The sequence below is a fragment of the Melospiza melodia genome, chromosome 6, assembly GCF_035770615.1.
Source record: "Melospiza melodia melodia isolate bMelMel2 chromosome 6, bMelMel2.pri, whole genome shotgun sequence".
NCBI classification, from domain to species: Eukaryota; Metazoa; Chordata; class Aves; order Passeriformes; family Passerellidae; genus Melospiza; species Melospiza melodia.
This window is the reverse complement of record NC_086199.1, coordinates 12,078,274-12,105,097: the sequence shown is the minus strand read 5'-3', so window position 1 is coordinate 12,105,097 and position 26,824 is coordinate 12,078,274. Positions and strand designations below refer to the sequence as shown.

Below are 26,824 nucleotides of genomic sequence, written 5' to 3'. Positions count from 1 at the left end.
TTTGAAGATTTCTTCATCCTCACAGGAGGAAAAAAAGTTTGCTACAACAGCACTTGTGTGTACCTTTTAATTAGATTATTTAATCAAGATTTTGATTTGAACATTATTGTTTTGTATGGCAGTCTGGAGGGACTGATCAGTCTGAGATTCAACTTCCCATGGATATCCAACAACCCTTGGCTGCAAAGCAGGATGGTCTGGTAAACTACCTGGAAAAATCTCTTAAGGGCTGCCTCACAGCATGGGGATTAATCTTGATTTTATATTTCAGCTCCATTTCAATTCTTTAACTCTTTGCTAACTGGAAAAGAAAATAAACCTTTACTGCTGTTCTGCCATTCTATGCAGGCATCTGTGTATTTCAAGCACATAGGAATTTATGTAAAATACAAGCTGGTGATTTAAATTGGGTTGTAGGAAGAGCACTGGGAAAGGCTGAACAAATAAAATGGAACTAGTTCATTCATCATTTTAACAGCATTTAGCTTGGCTCATAAAGAGAGTGGCAGCTTCTATTGCTCATACAAGGACTTATGCCACTATTAAAGAGTGATGCCTCAGCTACTTCTGCTCTAACTGCAGTGTATGACAAACCCCAGTGGACAGAATTCTATTTAATGGTTAGCACCTAAATTCTAACTAATAAAGCAAAGTGGAAGGGTAGTGATTAGAAGCAGCAATTGCAATATTAAAACCTGATTTTAGGGAGAGCAATAATACCGTAGACAAAACCTTTGGCTCTGCATGTTAAAATGTTAGATGTTTCCAGATTAGAATCTGTTGACTTTTACAAATTCATGTTGCATTGAAACAAAAATATGTAATAGGATTAAAAATTTATTGAAACATGGCTTCTGCTCTAAAAACTGAAGTGATATGACTTAGTCACTGTGGGGAATTCTTGCTAGATACTCTCCTAAGTTTTCCCAAACTCGTCTCTGACTTTCACCAATCTCTGCATCCAAGGCTCTAAAGAATATCCTATCACATCATTCAGGCTCCCACAGATTCAAGACTTCTGCTGCAAAAATGAAGGATGAATGAGAGAGGTGAACTCCCTGGTTTTGGCCAACAATGCCCTTTCAGAACTGTTCTCTCCAGAGAACTGCAGAGTAGAGAGCTCCTGAACATTTCCCCTTTGTGAAATGGGATCCCTGGGCTGCTGATGGATCCTGTAGTCTATTTTTGCTCTGAATCACTTTTGTACCTCATGGGAACTGTTGTTCATTCAAGGCAGACAGTGCAGAGAAGTCATCCAGACAGGGACCCAAATGGCAAATCCCTGAGACACTTGGGTGCTGCTTCTGACAGTGTTCAGTTGAGTCTGCAGTTACAAACTGAACATCCTTCTATTCTAGAAAACTATTTCCTAGATAAAAAGCTGATGTTTGCCCTTAATAATCTGACATTGCTAGAGAAAAAGAATTCAACATCATCATTTTGGAGATCAAGCATCATACCAGGTAATTTTCCACTGAAAAGTAGTTTAACAAAAGCCTTTCTACCAGTTTTATAAAAAGTCTTCTAGGCTTTTATTTTCTGTTCCCACTAAGTTAAAATTACTCTCTCAGAGAACAAGGTGAGTTTCTGTCTATCTTGGATGTTCCCAGATCATATCACACTCTTATGAATCTTTACAGATACCTTTATGTGTTTCCCCCTTGAGAATATTTGGGGGTAGCTCCTAACTGGCTGCTGAGGCCTCCAGTACAAATGGAGTTGCAATTTGCTAATGGGCTATGTAGAGAAGGGTGGGTCAGAAAAGGCTGTGGAAGGTGAATATAAAAATGGCCTGGTAATGTGTCTAACCAGGGAGCAATGAAATACCACCTTTTTGTCTCTCACGGTTGTTGTGTTTTCAGGGTTCATCCTTCTGGCCTAAAGGCTGCATCACCTTATGTTTTCCAAGCCATTTTAATGAGACCAGTAAAAGGTCTAAACAAGAAAAGAACTGTATTGCTCAAGGCAGGGGCACATCTACCCCACTATCTGGTTGAGAGCAGAGGTGCCCAGAGTAGTGTACAAGAACAGACCAAGCACAGAGTCTTTATTTCCCAGAATGTCCCCCAGACTCTAGGAATTTTTAATTAAATTACTTCCTTATAGCTGATACTATAACAAAGTAGTAATTTCTTATTGCTTTCTTAATCCAGATAGGATTTTAATATTCATAGTATCCTGTGGCAGAAAAATCTTTACCTTGGTGCTATGGATTATTTCCTTCCCTGTTTTGTTTTGAATCTATCACTTGTCCCTGCCTTATGATGCTCTTTGGTTCCTTTATTGGTTATGATGAGACATAATTTCAATTTACTTGTTCCTTGCTTTTTTAGGCATTTCATGTGTCTTTCCTGAGATCTCCTCTCTCTGCTATTTCTTCAAGAAGCTGGAGAGTCCTGTCTGTGTATTTGCATGGAACATGCTTCAGTATTCTCATTCTGTTGCTCTTCACAGTATTTTATTTTATTTTATTTTATTTTATTTTATTTTATTTTATTTTATTTTATTTTATTTTATTTTATTTTATTTTATTTTATTTTATTTTATTTTATATATTTTTTGAGGTAGAGGAACCTAAGTGGCATACAACCATCAGCTTATGGATGCACCACTGACTTTTACTAAGGGGGTTTAATGAGAAAGATAGGGACAGATATTTTAGTAGTGCCTGGTGTGACAGCACAAGGGGTGATGGTTTTAAATTAAAGAGGATAGACTCAGACTAGATATAAGGAAGAAAACTTTTACTATGAGGATGAGACACTGTCATATGTTGCACAGGGAGGTGATGGATGCCCCATCCCTGGAATCAACCCTTCAGTCAAGGTCAGGTTGAATGGGGCTCTGACCAACCTGATCTGGTTGTGGATGTCCCAGCTCATTGCAGGGGGCTTGGACTAGATGACTTTTAAAGGTGCTTTCCAACCCAAGCTGTTCTGGGACTCTGTGATAGCAGTCAGAATAGTTTTAAGCAGGTGTTTTATCAGAAATAACTCTTCTATCTCAAGCCCATGAGTGGTAATAGCTGGTTATGAATCTCTCAGGGCAAGTGTGAGGTTATTGCTGTTCTGACATGCTGTCAGTCGCTGCTTGGAAACCCTTCTGGGGATTGTTGCCATCACCTTTTAGCCCCACCTGACTATCTCACTGTTGTCATTGCACTGATCTACTAATTTCTACAGGTCACCTCTAAATCCATACAGACCTGAGATTGAATCTCATTTTTTCCCCTCACAAATGGACCACTTATACATTTCATTTCCAACCTCTCAACATTTCTTAACAAGAGAAAAATACAGATTTATAACCAGCATTATCAATTAAACCATAATTTAAATGTAACCACTCATGTCTTCTGTACCTTTTCTGCATGGAACATTTGTTTCAGGTACAGTGATTTTATAACAATAACAACTTCAATGCCTTTGTTCTGGCTTCCAGTAAGCACTGTAAGGGACATCACACATTTCTGGGGCAGACAATGTATGGGTGTGGAGATATGGATCTGGAGTCAGCCAGTTTGTTGAGATATATCATTGTGTCATGTCTGTCCGTGTGTCCTGTCTGTGTCATGCTGTGCCTAGTCCCTTCTTCTTTGTTTTGGAGGAGTTTTGTCTTTAGCCATTGAGGACATTGCTTCTGGATCCAGCAGTCTGCTTGATATCCTGTTCTGGTTAAGTACATGCACTGCCAGCTTAAGGGTTTAATTTCCCTGTTTTGCATAGTGTTTGGTTGGAGAAGAAGTAAGAATAATTGGGTGCAATAATGGTCTGTTCATGCCTGCAAAGTAAAATGAACACATTCACAGGCTCACTTCCTTCTGCTGTTGGTGCAGACTGTTTTGCCCAGGCTGATTTGCAGTGGAAGCTTATCTCTAGGTTCTGCCTGTGAGAGGAAAAGTAAATAAGCCCAAGCAATTAGCGTAATGCTCATGCAGGTGCAAAGAGCCTGCATAAAGCCCTGTTTACTCTTGTCTTCAAACCCCCTTAATCATCATTGTGGAGCTTAAGTTGTACACGAGGCTTTTGGGTGGTGTATTTCCCAGACAGAGTATTTGAGTGCTTCTATTTCACTATAGAGATCTTTAGCCCTAGAGACATATCTGGTACCAAAATAACTCTGAACATCTTCTCAGTCCTTGATGGAATAAACCACTTCAGTAATGAGTGGACAAGCTGTAGAGTCTCCAAGGTCATTTGAAAGTTTATAGTACTGCTTAGTAGCACTGTATAAAAAAATCAGATCTATGTAATTCTACATACAATAGATAAGTGTGACAAATGTAAAGTGATGGGAATCAAAGTCTACTGAAAAACATCTACACTACTTGGGTAATTATCAGCACATCTAATGAAGTGCAAACCTTTGTGGAAATCAATAAACCACTGGGATTGTCTTTTCTGTAATTTAATATTTTTTATAAAATTATTTTTCCCTAAATTCCTGGTGGAATTTACTTTTGTTTGCTTGCCCTAATAATATTTTAAAATTGAGCAGTTAAAATGCTGTTGAGAGGATTTCCCAAAAAAGCTTTATTCATGTTACTGAAATTCACAATAACTGGTTATTTCTTTCTCATGTGGTGCATCCTAAAAGTGAGGGATTTATCTATTAGGTTTAGATTAGTGGTTGCCCGAGGGGATAATCTCAGGAAAAAATTCTATAATATTTTCTGCGACAAAGCTCTTCCTTTCAGGACAAAACCATCACAAGGCTATTGAACTGATGCTTGTATTCTCTGGTAAACTAGGACAACAAAAAAAAAGGCAATTTTAGCCCATTTATTAAAAAAAGCTTTAGGTGTAAGCAAATAGTTGAACAATATGAACATTGTGTACTTTATTTTTGGTTGAAAGATTTGTACAATTGACTGAGTCATAGATTTTGGAGTTCAAAGATATTTAATCAGCTAATGTAATCTCATCTATAAATTAGTTCATTGAATTCCAGTCTTGCACTAAGACCAAAATATGTGTTGGCTGAGGAACATCTATGATTTATGCAAGCTTACATTCTTGTGTGTGTTTTCTTTTTTATTTTTTCCCCTAAAATATGATGTATCTCAAACACAGAACTTAAAGGTAGCTGAATATTGAGCATGTATCATCATCATTCCTGGTCAGTCATCAAACTTTGGCTCCATCTGCTACCACGTCTCATTAGTATATACATGTTTTTCTCTTGTGTCTTGTCCTCCCAGGCTGACAGAATAACACATTTTTGCTCCCAGAGGGTATTTACAGGGAGGACAGAGAAAAATGCTGTTGAAAGGAGAAATAAGAGAGAAGAGCCATCATCAAGTCAGTCTTTTCATTACCCCCTCCCTTTGGGAATTTAAGGCCAGCCTCATACCTGATTATTGAAGCTGGTCCAGACATCTCACTGAGGTGGGCCATACTGGGATTTTGAAGGAATTGTAGATGATGGGATAGAAAGAGGCAAGAAAGTGTTCCAGGGGGATCTACACAAGAGTCTCAGGTTTCTGAGTTCTTACTCCCACTCCTCAGGAGTACAGGACTTCACCTCTCCTCACTGCCATGGAGCTGACAATCCCTAGCATTCCCCACAAGAGCTCTCTCTTGGTCTCCCTTCTTCCTTTCCAAATTTCTGAGAGTGCATAAGGAAGGTGGAGGAGGTGAGATGAGAAAAAAGAGGGAAAAAAGATGAAGGGCAGAGAGGGGAGGAGAAAGGAAACTGTGGAGGGTGCCAGTATGTAGGGCTTCCTGATCCTGGTACTACAGATAGTAGCGGGGACATATGGCTTCTTAAGAAGAGCATTGACTGCTGTTCCACTTCCTCCATGGGCCACACCATAAGTGCATGCCCTGCAAAGCATCTTCTGTTTCCCATGTTTGCACTCTGAGCCAGATCCTGAGCCAGAAAACTTCAAATCTTTTCTAGACTCGAGACTTCAGGTTTGGGTAATTTTGCACTCAGTGGTATTATTTACCTAGAATGATGACTGAACCCTGGGAAAATGGTAATTTTGATGGTTATTCGTTTGTCAAGCAGTTGTTTTCTTCCAATTACTTTTACATCTACTGTTCCAAGTCTATCCAATTCCAAACATGCACTAATCTATATTGTTCCAAATCTCCCCACTGGTGTCCTTTTCATGGGGAAGTGATACAGCACGTGCCTGAAATCCATGAGTATCTCAGGCACATTTCTGGTGTAGAGCTGTATGTAAGCAGATCCAGGTATAAGGAACACTAGCCAGAGCACCTCATGGGTAGCTGGTTCTATATTCAGGCCATGAGTAATATCTGAATCATTGTATAATTGCTTCAAAGAGATGCAGAAACCAGCTGCTACAGAATATGGAGGGTAGTAACCACTGGCCTTCTTGGGAATGTTTGTAGCTCTGTACTCAATGTATTTTCCCAGTTACAAGTTCATGTTAACTTGACATGTGAAATGTAATGAAAGGTTTACTTGCCCTTTACTTTGGCTTTGTACAAATATGTTCAAATTATCTTCTCTTATTGGTAATGCAAATGTAAAGTGTGTTTTCAATTATCATGAAGAGATTAATCTTGTAGACCCCTGATTGCTAAATCTTTTGTTTAAAAGAATTTGCACACTTGTTTAAAAAAAAATTAAAAAATTAGGGGAGATGTAGTTGAAAAACAAATATAAGAGTTGTGGGGTTGGAAAATGAAACCATCCTTTTCCATCTTGGACATTTTTCATTCTTCATTATGGCAAAACAGATGTCTGAGTTTCAGCGGAAAACCTAGATGATTTCTGACAGTCACTCATGAATAATCACTATTATGCTCAAGAAAAGGGTGAGGGTTTTGTCTATAACACATTTAACACAGGCTTAATACAGCTCTGCTGAATTGAAAAGCAGTGACTAAGTTGGAGTTTTTCTTTGTGAGCATACAGCAGCTGCAGAGATCTGTTCTGGGAAGGAAATTTGGTGAACATGGGGAAAGGTGGAAAATGTCCAGGAAAAATAAACCTGGAGTCCATGGAGGTGATAGGACAGCCACAAATGGGAACTGGAGAGTAAGGCAGAGATTCTTCAGATCTGGTTAAGCAGCTTGCAGTCCAACACCCACACTTTGAAATAACAGGAAATGCTTTGCAAACTAGCATCTCCATAGGATAGATCCCTTCTATGGAATGCATTTTTAGCCCTTTTTGTAGGAAAATTGCTGGTGAAGTCACACAAGATAGCAGAAGAAGTTTTAGGCTGGATTTAGATGAAGTAACACTAAAACCCTCATGAAGTGCAAATTAATTTGAATGATTTTAATTGGGACCACCAGTTTATTGGGATATCTCCTGGGGAACAGATTTATTCTAATGAGAATGGATGGCAGTAGCTACTGATTAACTGGGAGAGAGTTAGGATGTGTTGAGCTTAATGGGAAGGGCTCTGACAAGTCTCAGAATGTGTTCAAGGCTTTTCCTAGCTCAGAAAGATAAGGACTGCTTTTAGTTACTATTGTCAGAAGAGATTTTATTTAGGAATAGATCCTATTCACACTGTTTTGCATGCAAATTCTTCCTTCCAACAGCAGATTACATAATTGTGATATAATGAGAGAAATCTATATTTTTGAAATATCTGACCATCTCTCTTCCTGCAGTAAATATAATTAGAGATAGATATGAGGTACTTTAGCAGGGGAAGGAAAAGCAATTCTGCTGTCAATGGGCATAGCAGACAGGACAGGACTGACAGATGCTTGTGATATTTTAACAGCTATATTCCTAGACTTTCTTCACTGTCTGTATCCGTTTGGAGCTAAAAAGTTATTCCTACTCTGATCACTTTAGGGACTTATTATATGCTTAAATTTATAGAGCTATTGAAACCACAGCTAAATCATGTGTAAAATTTTGCCTTTAAAGTTCTTTGAGTCCCATGTCCAAGACACATCTATCCTTGCTGGTACTGACTTTTTGTATCTTTTCACTTTGAAACAAACTGCGATCCTCTAAAATTCTTGGCATCCCAATTTAATATAATTCAGAATTTCATATGCAGTGTATGATGTCATAACTATCCCTTAATATCAACTGATGTTGCCCTTTGGTTATCCTTAATTACTTGTATAAATTCACTTTAAGAGTTTTACTTTGAGTTAAAAACTCTCTCCTAGTAGCAAAATGTCCTGCTGAGAAAGTTTTGGTTTAAGATCTCCCTCTGTTTAACTTGGCTCATGCTTAAATATTTGTACTGTTGAATTTTAATTCTTTGTACTGTTCCCAGGGATCGAGGGCAGAAAACTCTGAGTACAACAATAATATGAATGATTGATACAGCCTCTATCAAAGTTGCCAAGTTCCTAATCTCAACATTTGCAATGTTAATGTTTTCTACAAAATTGTCAGTTATCTTGTCTATTACGGTATTAAATAACTCTGGCTGCCAGAGCCAAGCTGTGCAGAAGTCAGCTACACAGTTATTAAACACATTAAAGTAGAAGATATCAAAAAAGAGCCTTTTCCCTTCCTCCTGGCTCCTTTTATTTGTTGCAGGTGTTTGATTGTATTTCAGGAAATCTAGTAGAAAAATCCAGGTAAACAGGTTACTCTCCAAGGTCCAGTTTTACTGTAAAGAGAGCAGTTTTTACAGTAAAAAAAACCCCACCATTCTGCTCCTCTTTCATTTCTACTGTCAATTCCTGTTACTTCTTTCCACTTCACAATCCAGTGCACTCTTCCAGTGTGAGGCCAGACCTCCTGCTGACAAACTGTGGTCACAGAGAAGCCATTCCTATTTTTTCCTAGCTATCATTTTCCAGGCACCAGGCTGCTTCCATTAATGCTGTCAGTCATCTGGAGACTCCTTGGATTCAACCCCTCTATCTGGACTCAGAGCTTTTTCCTCCCTGTCAGTGATGTCCTGCTCTCTCCTCAGCCCACTGTAAGCATGATTTCTTTACTTTTGTACCCACACTGTCCTCTGTAGGTCAAAAACCAGTCCTGTTTGTAACTGGGCACCTACTGAGGCCATTTTTATTGTGCAGCTCATGCTCTGCCTTCAGCTTTCTCGCTGGCTCTATGTGTTACCAGGACAAAGGTGCAGCACACATTTCTAATCTAGGGGGAATGTGAAAGTACAGCATTTCCTACTCCATAAGAAGTGGTGTAAAATTGCAAGGATTTTCAGGCTTTTTCAGCCTATACAAAGTGTGTGCCACAAAAGAATAAAAAAAGATAAAAGCAGCAACCCCCTGTAGTGAGCCATCCAACCTACTATTCCCTTCAACAGCTGAATGCTGATAAAAATATTTCATACTCCAGAAGGAGAAATGTGAGGTAGAGTTTGTGATTTGAATAGAAAGTAGGGATCTCATTAAAAAGAAGAATTAATCCGATTACTGAATGATTTTCAACATGAAAATGTTGCATGTGAAAGTTATGTGCCTATATCCATCCCCCAGAATTTTGCTATTTAATCCCATACAATATGTTTAAAAATAGCTGTTGAATTTACAATACAGGATCTACCTTGACACAATTAAACCTGATTGTGTAACTCTTCTTCTTCAGCCAAATAATTGTTTGAAAATCACTTGATGGCACAGTAGCAAGTCCTAAGTAGTCATTTAGAATACAGTGTCAGGATTCTTGGTCTCTTAGCTGTGTTAGAAAATTTTGACAGCATGAGCAAGAGCTTCCCATCCTGCAGTATTAGGGATCTCTGCAGAATTGCTGAGGGCATCTGTTGGTGCAGGAGGAGGTAATAGAGTCTGAGTAGGATGGGAAAAGATATTTGGGCACACTGCAAACTCATCAAACACCATAGGATACAGCAACTCCCTTCACAACCCAAGAAGCTGCTATAAGCTGAGCTGACTTTACTGCATTTTGTAGAAGGAGGACTGCAGGCCAAGATGTGAGAAAGGGAGAGGCTCAGAACATTTTTAAGAGGACCTTTGTAGAAATGACCTTCCTCTGAGATTTTCTACAACAGTTGAGACCTTAGGAGAGGATGATCAAAGCCATTAGAGCTCATCAGATTTTGATTTAAAAACCTGCAGGCTTTAGGATATAGATACTCACTTCTGTGGGTGTATAAAGCCTTTGTTCAGGTTGAATCTGATCTCTACTTCATAATGAATCCAAGCTTTTTAAACTGCCAGTCTTGGTAAAGGAACTTTTTTGTTTTAAAAATCACTGCTGGAACTACAGGAACAGCTAAACTAGGAATGACCAAAATATAACTTTGTACCTTGCCAAATAGAATATGTTTGGAGATGCTACTTGTACTGTCATCTATATAACACAAAGTCCTCTCACTCCAGCATGTTACCAAGCACATGTTGACATTAAACTTGGAGAATCATACCTGGGATATGACTTTATTGTTTAGATAATCTGTGTAAAAAGAAAACCCTGTGAAACTCTCCTCATAAATGGCATAATGCTGGGCAGCTATCTGCTAGTGCTGCCATGCTTAACAGAGCACAGTAAATATTAAAAATGTATTTAGAAAGGGAAGGATCTTCACACCCTTGAGAAAAGTTCTGCATACCTAAATAATGATTCTTGACTTGCTTTTAGTTATTGTGCTGCTATTCCCAGGTTGATGCACAGTTTTCAAGAAAATAAGATTTCATGGCATAACTTTTTAACGTCTTGTACTATCTGCTCTACTTAAATTTTGGAAGTCTTTGTCTTTTGTCTTGAGGGTTTTTTTTTAGTTTTATTTTTTAAAGGATTCTTTTAAGTCTATTTCTCTTGTAGGACAAAAAGAAGAAACATAGATATCCAGGGGGGACATAGGGATTCATAGCTTTGAATTATGGAATATCATCATGTCATAGGAGCCAGGTATTCATCTCCCATAACCTAAATTCATCTCACCATCTAAGAGAAAGACACTGGATAAAGCTGCTTGTCTAGATTCTAGTCAGTGGAAGAGATGTGCCCAAAGGATGCTGCTTAGACACCTGTTTGAAGGTGGCAGTCATGCTGTAGAGGTGTTTCTGTCTCTCATTGGAATAGAGGGGAGCCTAGGGACCAGCTGAGTCCTCATACTTAATTAATAAGCTAGGAGTAGGAAACATGAAGAACATAAGTTTTGTCCTAAGTTCTGACCACTGCTTCCTTTTATTAATTTTGCTAAACTCAATAAGCTCATTGACTTCACTTCCATTAGAGAACTAAAGCCAGTGCACACTCCTCTATGCCTAGTAGGTAAAATACCAAAGTTATTGTTTAAATTTCTTCTAGTTATATGGACCCCAGCTGCATAATTATACCTGCCTAGTATCTTACAGGTTATTTTCCTGTATATTTTTCCTTTACCTATTCTCCACGTTTTAGACCTTACGACTGGTATTGACTGCTACCAGTTCTTCTTTCTACTTGCTACTTGTACAGCTTCCATTTTATGCAGAATTTTTACTTCTCCTAGTTTTTTAATTATAGGTTTCTAGTCTTTTATTCCTGGATGTGAGATTTGTTTTTAGCAAAACAATGTGAACAGTGATTGATAAGTGTCTAAAACCTTTTCTCCCAGATGGCTTGGCTCAAAATAATTTGCAAGATTCACTCCTTTGCATTGAAAACACATATAATTTGTTTGGACTTTATTCTGTATACCAGTATCAAATGTAGCAAATTCATTATCTCTTTCTCATAAGCTACAACTCATTTTAGTTCAAAGATGAGTCCCTGCATTTATTGGAATGAAGGCAAGGAGCTTCATGTTTAATGCGGCATTTTCATAATCAGGATATTATGACTATAATTTTTTAACCACTGGTAAGAAGCTCTGTACCAGCTGTAAGTGACCATCAGCACAGGTTGTTAAAGCTAAAGATGACAGATTTTTCCCTCCTGTGTGTTACAAACAGCTCTTTATAGAGGTAATGCACAACTTGCTGCAGTGTTGTGGTCCATGGCAGACACCACCATGAGATCTCCCTCTACTGTCTATTGATATTTGAGTCATATTCAGGACTACTATTTTAGAGTTGCCAGGCACAATACAGAGAGCTGTTCCCAAGCTCTGCAATCCACTTAGTCTATCCCAAACAAGCTATGCTAACCATTTTAGTTGCACAAGTATTTTCCATGATCTGGAGTAATTTTCTGTCACTGATGCGTACACACCGGTTCTAAATCTCCTAGTTTATTACTAGATTCTTGGTTCTGGCATATTGACAGCTAAAGAGGCTCTTTTCATACAGCTTGGTGGCTTGGTTGGTTTTATCCTTGACACCTTGATTGTATGGCAAAAGAGAATACTTCACCTTTCAATCCCCTTTTTGTTACCTAGGTTGAGGCCTGGCTGGTGTAGTTCACCATTTTCACAGCAAGTTTTCCTATTTGCTGTAGATGAATACAGCTAAACCAAGCGCCTTCTTTTCCTTCCAGCAAATGGATGAGGATTCCACAGAACCCAGATACTCCACCTAAAGCCATATATGCCTTGCTATCAGCTCTCCTCCTGCTTTCCATTCTGTTTTCCATCTAGCACAGGCAGGCTCTCTGAGCAGGGCTTGTATGAATGGCTCCTGTCTTTCAGCAGTCTGCTGGGAAGGGTTTTAGAGACAAAAGAGCAAGCTGGCATTAACACCTGTGGGGGACAAACCATTCAAGTTCCTCATTCTAATCTCTGAGCCTTTAGAACTGGATAAATCAGCTTAAGGGAGGGTGTATGTAGTTAAAATGCTGAAAGAAGCAGGCAGATTTGTGCTTCTTTAGAACTCTCTTCCAAAAGGGCTTCTGGCCTGTATTTCTTCCTCCTTATGGAATATATTCTCACTCTTTATTCTTTATCTCTGCCTATTTAGCCAAAAGAAAAATTCCTGGAAGTTGAGCAATAGAAAACTGAGCAAGACCATGTAGTGAGGATTTATGAAAAATCTCATTGCAGCAGATAAAAGGCAATTACATGTGTCACCAAGGAGTAAAATAAGCCCTGCTCAAATGGAATTTCTTCCCTTGATGTTATATTTACAGAGCTCTTGCGTCACTGTGGCTGGGAACACTGGGATGAAGATGCATTAATATAACAGCATGAAAATTCTCAGAGGAGCACAGCAGGTACTGGGGAATCATCCAACAGGGACAGAATTCTCCAGTCACCCTGAGAAGGGAAGAGGAGACAGCTGCTTTCCCTGATGCTGCACGGGTCTGGCAGCATCTCTCCTGCTGCAGTCTGCTTCCCTCCTCAGTGTGCTCTAGGAGGAAATGGTAACTGAAAAAATAAATAAAATTAAAGGGAATAAGCAGAGACATTCAGACTGAGGAGGAAACGATCTGCCTTCTCCAGCAGCTGGCAGGGGTCTCTCCTGGTTTCAGGGTTCCCAGGACTCCAGCCAAGGAGAGAAGGGAACCACTGCCCTTGGGATGTCTCTGGAGGAGAGTTTTGCTTGCTCAGCTTCCTTCTTGTGTCAACCCCATAAAGTCACATGGATTGAGCTTTACATGTAAGAAACTTGCATACAGCAGGTTTTGCAGCCATATTTTCAATTCTTTGCATTTTCTTACAAGATCTTGGAGATCTAACAAAACTAACTTCCCTACTTACGAGATCTTGGAGATCTAACAAAACTAACTTCCCCACCTTTCATTATCATCTTGAGCTGGGTACTGAATGGCTGCACCCTATTAGAAGAAATTAAATCTATCTTAATAAGATAGATTTAATCATTGGTAACTTAAACTATAATTTGCTTTCCTGGCATCTTGTATAGAAATCATAATTTTACTTTACTAAGCATCTTTTGTCTATTTAGTCACTGAAATATGTGATATCTCTTTGTAGCTATAGTAAAAATTTGAAAGAAAAATGGCTAAAAATACTTAAAAAGGAAAGTACCAGAAGTTTTCATAGAAACATTAGATAATCAGCTAATTTGAGACAAAAACATGCCAATGTTGTACTGTATTCACTTCAATTAGTCCCTTCATACAAAAAAGTTATATTTTGGTACAAGACAGAACATATTACTGCTTCAATATCACGCGATATCAGAACAAATTTCATACAGTTGGTGTATAAAGATCCTTTCAGTAAATTATGCTTTAAAAATGCATTGAGAGACTTGGGCTAATTTTATTAGAGGTTTTAATTCAGATTCTCTGTCTAGTAGTTGGGTAACTGTGTAAGAACTATTTATTAATTTAAAGCTCATACAGCTGATTGATGCATGCTAATGCATTTAAGATTTAATAATCACATCTCCCTTAATTGAATTGTATTTGCCCAGACAGAGCATATAATTAAATCAAGTCTTTTGTAATCCTTCTCATGCCAGATTATTCTATGGTACATTGGGGAAGAACAGTCAAAAGCCTGAATTAAGGTAATTTAAGCTCATTGAAAAAATCTGTAGTCATGTGAAAGTTTAGTATGTCAATCATTTTCCAAAATAAAGAGACTTATTCTTCCATACAAATATTTTGCAATAGTTAAGAAGTGTATGGAGGTAGCAAGACTTAAAATGCAACTAGAAAGGAACCAGTTGTAAGAAAATCCAGCAAATTTCTGCAGCAGATAGTGAAATCCTTACTCCATATGACCAGAAAGGCACTTTAGACAGTTGCTCTCTAATGCTGTAATGGAGAATGAAGATATCAGAGGGCAGACAGAGAAAACAAAGCCAAGGCATGCCTAAAAGAAGAGAGGAATGAGATAATGCTTTACTTGACCCTTCATTGAGCTTGTGTATACACTGCCAGCTGTTTCCAAGAGCCTAGAAAGGGTATTCCAAGACTATAGGATAAAATAAAGTGGTTTCAATGAGTGGGAAAAATCAGTTAGAGCTGGGGATGGATTTCAAGAAGACATGCCAAGGGAAAGGCAAAGCAATAAAGGTATTTTTCAGGAAAGAAATGTTTCTGACAGCTGAAAATTTATAATCCACTTTGCCTCTTTACTAAAAGAGTTGTAAGAGGAGGAGAACAGAGTTTAGGCATGCAGAGGTTTACTTATTGAACAGCTTTTTCTGACTGCTGGGGACCTTTTGATAGGATAAAATGACAACAACATAATTCATAGTGTGATCTTCAAGCTTGGCATTTTCTTCCTTTTATGATCGATCAGAGGAATGGAATAAATGGATGTGCTACAAATGTATCTTCTGTGCCCATAATATTTCAGAAGACCTATTCTACAAAGCAGTGATATGGAAATAAGCAGAATCTCATTCTCTGATAAATGAGGTGTTACCTCAAGTCTGAATTATTGACCTGATCTAATTTGTCCATCAGAGTTAAATTATAGAATTTATCCTTTGTAGTCAGCAACACTTGCTTCTGATTTTCCTGATTAAATATCACCTGCAGCAGAATCTGGTTTCTGTCCTTGATTTCCCAATACTATAATTTTGTTAAAGATAACACCATGGGGCTGTAGTGTTTTGTCTGAGTACTCTGATATCATGCTCTATGGCATTTCACTTCAAGAATGATTTGCTCTTAATGTCATATTCGTCATATTCAACCTTGTATTAGCAAAGGTCTTATAAAGATTTGTTTCCTTGACTACTCCATGAAATGTAATTCCATAGCTGTAAAAGCAAAAAGAAACTTTGACACTGGTGTTTAATTAATAAAGTATCTCAGCAAGAACTCTGCTTAGCAAAGTGCTGTCAAGGTTCTGCTTGTGAAGTAAAAACATGCTTTTCTTTCTCTGCAAGTGATTTGTAAAGGAAATGCAGGATGATTACTTTTCTTCCTGGTACAAAAAGTACAAATGTTGATCTTTAATGTTTCTTCATGGGAGAAGCCTGCCCTGGCTGAGCAGGGAATGTCACTTCACTCAGCCCTGACAACTGCAGGGTTTGCTCCCCATGGGAAATAATGCCAACCCACATGGCATGCAGTGTGTAAAAGGACATTATGATAAAATCTCCTTACAACTGCACCTCCTGATAAAGGTCTTCTTGTCACAGTGTCATCTTGAAATATTCCTGAGGTTTTCAGTTCAGTGCATGTCCTGTGTCTAACGTTGAGCTCAGGGTGAAGGAACCTGTCCCCTCTCATTCAGCTTTTTTTTTTTTTTAATGCAAATCTGAGCAGTAAATTTAAATTATAAATAGGGATACTTTATCTAAATTCAATGAATGCAAACAAACCTGGCCCTAGGCTGGGGAAGGTCCTGCCATTCCTGGCCTGGGTTCTGCTTAGATGTGCTCTTTGACATAAAATATGGATGAACAGAGTACCTCTACACAGGCTGCTTGCTCCTCTAAGCAGGAATTAGCTGGCTGCTCATCTTTTTCAAGTGCTCAGGAATTTGCTCCAGGCACTGAGTGTCTTTTGTGACAAAAAGTTTTTTCCCAGTTTAGAACTGTTTTATTTTGCTGACTTAGGACTCGTTCTTTGGGAAACCAGCAGCGCTGAGGATCTGCTGTTTACAAATGAACAGAATCAGTTCATTACCTAACCCCAGTGACAGCAGGACAAACTTGTTGGAAGCCAGAGGGTAGTTTTATTTGCCATCAACTTGCTTGGTCTCCTACAGCATTGCAATTGTGCTTGGAAAAGGTGTCTTTCCTTTCAGAAGCCTCTCCAGCCACCTAGGCAGCTCCACAGCCCTGCTTTCTACTGGCACTACAGATGAAGTTGACAAAATGTGCTTTTAGTATTTCCTTGTACCTATCATCTGCCACATTTCACAGCAGTGGTATGCCTTGCCTGGATAGAGTCTTTCCTGATAATAAAATTCTAAATAAATTATAGCTGGAGGGAATAGAGATAATGTTGACTGATACTAATTCCCAGAAGTCAATGTAATAGTATCTTCTGAGACTGTGTTAGTGACAGGAAGCTGAAAGAAGAAATGTTTGTTTCTGGGGGAAAAAAAGAAAAAGAAAGAAGTACAGGATTAAATATTACACCTCTAGTGAGCAAAGCACATTATGCTGGAGGTACATGCCTCTTGTGATAATAAAGAAAAGGTCTTATGATGTTGATGATCCTTCATATCTTTAGTACTGTTCTGTGAGCACAAAGTATGCAACCAGAAAAAGAAAATGTAGTAATTCATCTTTCTCCATTCCTGTCTTGATTTTCACCTCACAAAAGTCATTGTCTTATCTTGATTAATTCTGTAATCTCTCACTTACAGACTAAAGGAAATAGTTTTGGATTCTGTAGATGCAATACTATTTCCAAAAAATACTTTTTTTTTATTTAGAAATTAAATAATAAATTATGAAATAGATGGCCTAAGGTGACCTGGACTAAATAAGCTGAATGGTATTTACTCACTGACTACCAGTACTCTGTATATGCCTTTCTTTCTTTCTTTCTTTCTTTCTTTCTTTCTTTCTTTCTTTCTTTCTTTCTTTCTTTCTTTCTTTCTTTCTTTCTTTCTTTCTTTCTTTCTTTCTTTCTTTCTTTCTTTCTTTCTTTCTTTCTTTCTTTCTTTCTTTCTTTCTTTCTTTCTTTCTTTCTTTCTTTCTTTCTTTCTTTCTTTCTTTCTTTCTTCTTTCTTTCTTTCTTTCTTTCTTTCTTTCTTTCTCTCTTTCTCTCTTTCTCTCTTTCTCTCTTTCTCTCTTTCTCTCTCTCTCTCTCTCTCTCTTTCTCTTCTTCTCTTCTTCTCTCTTTCTTTCTCTCTTTCTTTCTCTCCTTCTTTCTCTCTTTCTTTCTCTCCTTCTTTCTCTCTTTCTCTCTTTCTCTCTCTTTCTCTCTCTCTTTCTTTCTTTTCTTTCTTTCTTTCTTTCTTTCTTTCTTTCTTTCTTTCTTTCTTTCTTTCTTTCTTTCTTTCTTTCTTTCTTTCTTTCTTTCTTTCTTTCTTTCTCTCTCTCTCTCTCTCTCTCTCTTTCTTTCTTTCTTTCTTTCTTTCTTTCTTTCTTTCTTTCTTTCTTTCTTTCTTTCTTTCTTTCTTCTTTCTTTCTTTCTTTCTTTCTTTCTTTCTTTCTCTCTCTCTCTCTTTCTCTCTTTCTCTCTCTCTCTCTTTCTCTCTATCTCTCTCTCTATCTCTCTATCTCTCTCTCTATCTCTCTCTCTCCCTCCCTCCCTCCCTCCCTGCCTCCCTGCCTTCCTTCCTGCCTTCCTCCCTTCCTGCCTTCCTTCCTGCCTCCCTCCCTCCCTCTCTTTCTCTCTTTCTTTCTCTTTGTTCTCTTTGGTAAAGACCCTGTCTTTACCATTTTCAATTTATCTGCAATGGGAGATAAGCAGCTGGTATTGTAAATTGGATCTAAGAAGACCTAAGAAGTTATTTGTTTTTTTTTTTTTTTAAGGCAGTTGATTTGGTTAGAGAAAACCTAAAAGTTATTTATAAATTTGTTTCTTGATGACCTTGGCCAAGACATGTCACTCTTCTATGCCCTGTTTTTCACATTCACAGGTGACACCAGCTTTTGTGAAGGACTTTGAGATTTGAAATGCCTGCTACAGAACAACTTTCCAGGCTTATTCTTGTTCTTGTTTTCCCTGTCATTGTGGTAAATTGGCAGATAATCACAAAGGACCAAGGCATTTACAAGAAATAGGTCAGAAACACCCACATCCCATAGATATTTCTGTTTTTTTATCTTCTTTTGAAAACAACAGATTTTTCTGTTCCCAGCTAGTCAATATGGTATCCCAAGGGGTTGTCCTGAGACACAAACCATGGAGATCAGGATGAAGAAAATGACTGAAACCCTCAGGTATCAGAAATGCATATCAGGGGCCAAGAGATAAGACGCATGTTAAGAAGGAGTTTTGCCACCATGCAACAGAGACAAGTTAGAAGTGCCCATTGTCACTTTGCAGCTTCCTCAGGTTGCTCATAGCTGTGGAAGATGTCCTACTGAGAGGGAGGGACAGAGCAGAACAGTCACATGCCTTTTGGAAAAACGGAAAGTAGTTTCCAGAACAGTCTCTCAAGATGTCATATTCATGTAGAGCAATTTGGGAGTGGCTGGGGTGCCTTTGGTGTCTCCTGGGAAGAGGACTGGGCAACCATCACCAACCACGTAACCATGGGGCAGCAATGGGAAGTGAATCTCTGTTCAGAGAGAGTGAGGATGTCTGAAAGGCTGTGTGCTCATGCTCATGTTCCCAAATTACCCAGGAGAATTCATTTATTTGGCTGTAAAACTCATGAACCTACTCAGTCAGAGCTTGTGTAGCTCCTACAGGTGTTAATGTGTGTAGGTCCTATTGCCTATTGGGGAATATTTTTAGCTTGGAATATGAGTGTGAAAAGAGTTGGTGAGAAATTGACATCTTTAGCACAAAGTGCCTGTAAGCATAAAACCATGTAGCCTCAAGTCCTCCTAGAAATGCATTTCTTCAGCTGCTATTTTTATGAATTACTTGTTTCTGTGCCATTTACGGTCATTTCCTTCCACAGAAATATTATTTTGCAGTTTAGTCCACAAAGCGCAAACCTCCTCTGGCTTCTGCCTTAACTAACCAACCAGTATCAATTTCTCTTGAAATTCACAGCTGTCTTCATTGAATGTGAGCAAATGAGCCTGCCAGGTTGAGCTGACTCTAAACTTTCTTGTCTTTGGGATGCAAATCCCTTTAAGTATATTTAGGCCATCTCTATTTGATTTTCATGGGACATGGGGGAGGGAGAGAAGCATCTTCTTCCATAAAGGAAAGAAAATGTAAAAGATGGGGTTGAAATCACTCTGTTCAAAGTCACTATCAAAGTCATCATGTTCCATTCAAGAACCCAAGGATGCTGGGCTTCTCTCTTCCTTATCTTTGTGTGAGAAAAAGGATTTCTCTCCATTGTTTTCATCTTTCACTTATGATTTAAACCATATTGGGGTTGTGACTGGTGGGTATCACAAGAGATTTATGTGCTTTCTTGTGACTGGTTCAAATTCCAAAGCCAAACAGCTGGTACTTAGATGTTTTTAATGCCTGACTAAAATTTTTCATCGAATTCCTCACCACTTCCCATATTCTTTACCTTCCTGGCCTGGATAACCAGCAATCTGCTTCTTTTAAAAGAACATTTCCCTGACACAAGGTCTCAGAGCAACATTTAAAACTGCCCAGCTCATATTTAATTCATATTTGGATTTCCCCAACTGGAGGTGCTTAAGTAAATATTATGGCCAGCAAACTGTGAAACCCCAGATATTCAAGAGCATGATAAATAACTCTTAATAACATAGAATATAAAGTATTTGCTGTACGTCTTAGTCCTCCTCCAACTCATAGGCAGAGGCAGAAATGGGATAAAAACCGCTGCAGTGCTCAGAAGGTGTAGAATTTCAGACATGATCATCCTTAACAAAAATTCCTCTTTACTGCTTGCTTATGTAATAATTTCTTCCAACTTTATGGCAGTCTCACTCCCAGCCTGCCTTAATGTAAATGAAAAATCAGACTTTGGTGGGTAATATTCTGAAAGTTCTATGGTAAAATTTAGCTGTAAATTTTGTACATTTTTTATTGCAAAAACGTAAGAGTCTTCATCTTGTAAGATCATAAAATGTATAATGCACTATGTGCAGAGGGCTGGTGCTGGCTTTGCAGAGGTGGGAACCAGAGCTGATGCCATCCAGCAGTCTGTCTGTCAAACTTTGTAAAAAAAGGCATATTTTAGGGTGTTTCTGGATAATAAGGTCTCCTGAGCTCTTTGCAGCTGGATTCCTGTGATCATGTTTTCAAGAACATTCAAAATGCAGATGGAGGAGGAGAAATGGGTGCAATTTTCATTAGCAGTAGGGTTTATTAAGCAGCTATTATTAGGCACCTGTTCTTCCCAAAAGAGGATACTGTTAAAAATCTGGCTTGTGGCATTAAAGGTAAAACTACAGAACTAACTGCAACCAAAAGCCTTGAAAACTTCAAAAGCTTTTTAAAATACATTGCTTAACTCTAGAGAGGATCATATGGAGAGTACAGCTGGATTGAGATCATATAAAGGATTTCTTGTGGTTGGGATGACTTACATAATCTACTTGTAATTGCTGTTGTGAGCAGCAGGACCATGGCAGAGCAGGCTCCAAAAGCTCAAACAAATGTAAAGGAAAGTGAAGGTTACTGATGGCAACTAGAACTAAATATAATAAAAAAGTATTTGATTGAACACTGCTGTGATGGAATCTCAGTGCAAAATGTGAGGACTCTGCTCAGTCTTTTCCCATATCTTAATGGAGGAAAGAGTTATTAAGATTAATTATTTAGACAGACAGCCTGTATATTCCACTCCTTAACCAGTTCTTACAAGACTAAAGAAATCTTCTCCTGTTGAAGATACTTACTGTAGTAAGAACAGGAGTTTTATGAGGCATTACAGCAGAATTTTAACTCTGTGCCACATTCCTCTACTGTTCCATGTGTTTAGTCTTGCCCAGTTTAATACAGCAAGCTCTCCCCTGATTTCAGGATTGCATTTTTTAGCACTTAGCCAAGTCAGACACCATGGTTCATATTTTATACTTATACTTCAAGTTCTGATGTGACAGAGGTTTCAGTTGGATACCATTTGCTGTGATCAGAAGTGTGCTTTCAAATATTTTTAAATATTTTATAGATTAGCACCCAAAAGGAAGAAGAGACTAGAAGAAAAGTAAGTGCTGCATCAGCTTCTTTTCTGTGACTGCTGATGAATTAATGATTATTGTTTTACATCTCTTACACCAATAGCAGGCATGAAAGGGTTTAACATTCAGAGTACCAAAAATGTTAGAAAAGGGAGTCACAGTGGAGTCCTAGATGAGTTGCAGTGAGCAGGGACCAGCCACAGGGAGAGGGGGAATTGTGAGTCCCCTGTTAGGGCAGGGAGAAACTCACCTCCTGGGAGCATCCCATGCCATCTGCAGGCAAGGGGAGCAAGGAACCACTGCCTGGGGGGGTCTTTCTTTTCCTACTTGTTGAATTTGAGCCCACCAAATAGTAAAAACATGCGAGTGTGTGTAGGTGTGTATTTACATGTGTGTATATGGAAGGATGGGGTAGGGGAGAGAGGGAGAAAGTAAACACATGGTTTATAGATTTGGATTTGTCCAAAGGTGAAGAAATCAAAAGTGTTTGATTTTAGAATGACAAACAAAACCAAACAAAACAAGAAATACACACGGCTGTTCCTCCTAAGCAGGAAAAGGAGAGAAAGGTTTCCAAGAGCCCAGTCCACCATAAGCTGCTGATCAACCAGACCAGCTATTATTTAATTTAACTGTCTCTGAAGTATTGAGGGCTTTTGGAGTGCCCTGAAAATCAAAAGGTTTGACTTATCTAAATCTAAATCATTTTCTAAATGATACTTTCTTCCTCATCTTTTTCCTTTTAATGGAGTTTCTATTTGACATTTGTTTTGGTTTGTTTTGTGTCTTCAGTTTCAATATTTCAGAAAGCAAAGCAGTCTGGAGTTAAGTGGTGTACAGAGCCTGATTGATCTTCTTTAAGCCTCTAAACCTATCTTCAATGACTGTCATATTAGTGGGATAAAGAAAGGCACAGTTCTCCACAGGACTGGTTTTCAGTTTTTCTGTGCTGTGCTCTGAAATAATTTCTCAAGGATTTAACTGGATGCTGAAACAGCAGTTTAAAAATTCTTTGCTTTGATCTGAAATACCTGATAAAAACACATGGATTTTCTGGAGTTCTTATTTGGCTGTTTCTATTATTTTTATTTCATTTACCAGCCTGAGTGACTCTATTTATCTTTTATGGTGCATAGGTAATAAATGTTGGGCTACAGCTGAAGACAAAATCCTGAAGTGATTTGGACAAAAAGAAAAAGCAACAAAGGAGGAGTGGAGAAAAAAAGCAATAACCTGAGACCAAATGTTATTTATACTTTTACAATGTTTAAATATATATTTATGAACAAATGTCAGCTACAGCCCAGCTGTAATTTTTGTCTGTTGTTAGCCAGTTGCAAAGCTCAGTGCCCTATTCATTGTTAGCTATTGAAATAGGATTCTGAGATAAGAGCAATGACATTTTCAAAAATTTGTTTATGAGTAAATGCTGGTGCCTCTCCTGTATGCTATAGTCTGTGCTTACCCAAAATCCACAATAAATTGTTCCCCCCAGTCCAAGCTGCTCATCCATGAAATTGCTGCCTGGGATCTTTGGAAGCTCAAAACTGTCATTCTTTCCTCTCTAAACATCCTACTCACATTCCTTTGTAGTTTTACCCCTAGCAGTGAGCACAATGCCCCAACACTGTCAGCAAAGAGCCAGGGCCCCAATGGCTTTGCCATTTCTTTCTGACATCTTCAGGCTATTTTGGACCAGTGGTGCTGTGTCTTGCAGCCCTTGAGCCCACAAAGGCTGCAGGATTTTCCTCACTTGGTTATTAATTGGCCTGTGACAGTGACAGTGACATTGTGGTGGCAGACAGACGCAGATTGGAAATTAATATACTGAGCTTGGTAGTTATGAAGGAATTTAAAAGTCAGGCCACCCAAACTCTATTAAATCACCTAATAAAAGCTGAGTGGAAGTAGCTAAAAAGCATGAGAAAACCTTGGATTACCTTATTTAAATTTGATACTTAATGAAAACATAAATATTTAGATCCCATGAAGTTATTAACTAAATTAACCAAAATTATTTTAAAGGTACAATTTGCTTAGCTAGATCATCAGTCTAGGAAATCTCTATTTAAATTGGTGGTGCTGTCATTGTATACAGCTTGAGCTCTTCATCATGATATCTTTTCTAAGCATAACTGCTTTTAGAGCTTGAGGGTGTTTTTGTGACAGCTACATACATGTTTTTCCAATGACTCAAGAACCACAAAACCACATTTAATATATTTAAATAAAAATAGTTATGATAACTTACCATTCTGTAAAGTTTATCCTCCAGATCCTGATTAATTCTTTGTAAGGCTAGGTAATTGTTTTGTATCCTAAAACAAAGATGAAATCATGTAACTGAATGCATTGCTTTTCATGTTGGTTTTTTTTACCTGTATTTTCACATCAGTACAAAACCTTGACTTGCACTATTCAAATTCTATTTGCTTATCACTCCTGTTACCAGTCAGTGGTTGCCTTTGAAATGTAATTACCACTTGCTTCCTAAGCAAACTTCCCAACTTGTCATATTTTCTTACTATATTTAGCAGCACATTCCAGCAGGAAGTGAAGATAAGTTGGTCATTCTGCGCTTGTGTGCAGACACGAGATACAGCCTAGGAACTTGCACAAGGTAATTACAGTTTTACATCAGGCTCAAGAATAGTATGTAAGAGAGGAAGCTTGAGCTCTAGGCTGAGGCAGCACAAAAAAAAAGATTTATTGTGAAATTGCAGCAGAATCCTAATGACTGTAGCAACATGTGGGCATCAACATGTGACTTAGAACAGAATATTTCTTCTTTCAACAGAAGTTCAAGAAGTTGCCTATTTTTTCCAGGAAGTATATTTAGATAGCTTAACTGAGAAAAGATGGGTATTTATTTTTATCAGCACTTAGGGATTGAATGAACTCACAAAACGAGGCTTCCCTACTTATTCCAGAGCAACACACCAAAGAAAAGTTTCAGCCTGCACATCTTTAGGTTACTTAGATGGTAAACTTTGGTATTGTAATGAACAACCTGCAGAGCCTGTGGGAAAACCATTGGAATTTTGGCAGTAGCTGTAGTTTTATCTCCACAGAACCTAAGGAGGATAGCTCCTTGTTCATTAGTACCCATCACCTCAGCAGGATGTATAACAAATGTAAAGAAAATGTTAGAAGCTCAGCTGTGAAAATTTTTAATAAATCTATATGGCTGTACTGATCGATAGGTCAAAGTATTTTCAGCAGTGAGGAGATTTTAGGAAATGTGCAAGTGTTTTCACTGTAAGAGTGAACTCAGATGTAATCCACATTTATACAGCAAAACACTTCCTCTGAGAAGTCTGGATCTGGGTGCAGTTTCTGTGGTTATCAGGATGGGACCGGGATTAAAGAAGTCTCTTTGTTTATCATTTGGTTAGGAGTGGCTGCTGAAACTGGAATGATCTGTTTTCCAAACATGCCATAGCTGCAAATCAAAAGGTCCAGCCCACCCCTTCTTGGCAATGTGATGCTTATCTTGGCTTCTGTTGCCATGGAGATTTCCTTTCCAGTTAAATGATAGGAATTCTCTATTCAGGGCAGACCAGTGGCTTGCAGTGCTCCTCTGAAGGGATGCAGAGCTCCGGCTGGGGCTCCCAGCACTGCAATAACATCTGCTGACAGACCTGAGAGGGATATCTGTGCCAAGGACATCCCCTCTGTGGATATAAATAATGACATCCCCATGGGTGAGCCTCCTCAGGGTACCAAGGGTCAGCCCACAATCAGGGCAGCCATTCCAATATGCAAATCTCATACTGCCTATGTTTTACAGAGCTGCTGAGCAGAGGCTTCCTTCCTGTGAGGAGGATCTGTGGTCAATAGTGTTTGCTAAGGCAGTGACCCAAATGGGCTGAAAAATCTCTGAGACTTGTACTGTGAGACTTGGTCAATACTCACCAATTCTCATAGTGCCATTGTGTTTGTGTCCTTTTTCTTAAAGGATTGACTGAAGTTTACAATTCCCTGCATTGTCCATGCTCCTCACAGCATTACCTCTAAGCCTCTCTATAGACATTGATTTGTGCAGCTCTGGGTTTACTTGGGATTTTCCCAGCCATTTAGCTGTCATCACAACAGAGAAAGATTTCAGGGTACTCTGCACCCATCTTTTCATGGTTCAGAAGAAAGCAGAGATGATCTTGATACAAGGAGGCTTAAAATGGCTTTGCCTGCAGCTACTCAGCACAAAGTTTAGCTGGCAAAGATGCATGCCATGATGCAGGAAGAAAGGATTTAGAGAAGTCAAATAGTGCCTTCTGGCTGAGCCAGAAGTGCCCCAGCATCTTCTCTGTCATGGTTTATAGATTTTGTCTAGTAAAGCAAAATAGAACAGGTTAAACTTGCTTTGCGCCCAGGCAGTTTGTGGTTCAAGTGGAGGTGGTGTAAAAACTGATTTAAACATCAGCACCTGCAATGCTCTAAAAGTTTGCATGGGTTCAAAAGCACTTGCATAACTTCCTGAAAGTAAAGGGGAGAAAAAATGTGGTTCAGGGTTTTTCTAGCCCAGGTGCCCCTGCGCCACAGGCTGCTCTGCAGTGGTTGCTGATGTGGACAGCTCAAGGGAGACCCTGAAGGTTCCCTTTCCAGAACTTGGAGACCATGAATAAGTAAAACCAGCAGTAATTGCTGCTTGGATAACAGACTTATCATGGTAACAATGGGTTTGTTCCTTAGCATCTGTTTTAATTTTTTCTCTTGATAGGGATGATTGAAATGTTAATTAACAGTAATTATTTTTCAGTGACAACACTTCCACACCATAGATGGTGGTAGAGGGTTTTGCAGGAGTTTATACAATCTGATTCTCACTTTGTAGCTTGTTTTGCCTTTACCCATCACATTTTTGCCTGTTGTATGTGTAGGTGAGAGTAGCCCATAAGCTCTAGCTCTCTAACACATTCATTTTGGACTGAGAAAATGACCACCTCCCAGTACAATCAAATCAAATCTAAAAAAAACCCCACAGTAAGTAGGAAGCTGAGCTTCAAAAAGTGTTTCTATTGAGAACAGTATGCAAAAGTAGTCAAAATAAGCACAAACACATACATATGTACACAAGCACATACACATGCACGTATATGTATAAACCCCAAATTGGAAATTCACTGTGCCAAAAGAAGTGTCAGCAAATGTAGGTGGCAAGGAGAGAAATGGACCCAGAAATACATGGAAGAAAGTGTTTAGGGGATAAAAGAGGAACAGAGTCAGATCAATCTTTAGGTAAAACTGTAAGATAAAGGGAAGGGGAAATAAAAAGTAGGAAAAATTATTCAAATTTGAAAATGATCTGATGAGCAAATGGTAACCTAACCTTGTTTGCAGAAAAATACATGAAGACATGCTGAACATTGTGAAGTATGAAATATTTTAACCTTGTA

At 38.6% G+C, this 26,824-nt stretch overlaps 1 protein-coding gene across 4 annotated transcripts in view; it reads right to left on the bottom strand.

The window, feature by feature from the left end:
• The window catches only part of BEGAIN (brain enriched guanylate kinase associated), a 160,162-nt gene that overhangs the window by 31,543 nt on the left and 101,795 nt on the right, over positions 1-26,824 (bottom strand). For all 4 annotated transcript variants that reach the window (XM_063159946.1, XM_063159947.1, XM_063159949.1 and 1 more), the window contains one exon: positions 23,680-23,746. In XM_063159946.1, coding sequence (XP_063016016.1) covers positions 23,680-23,746 — 67 coding nt within the window. The remainder of the gene's footprint in view (positions 1-23,679; positions 23,747-26,824) is intronic.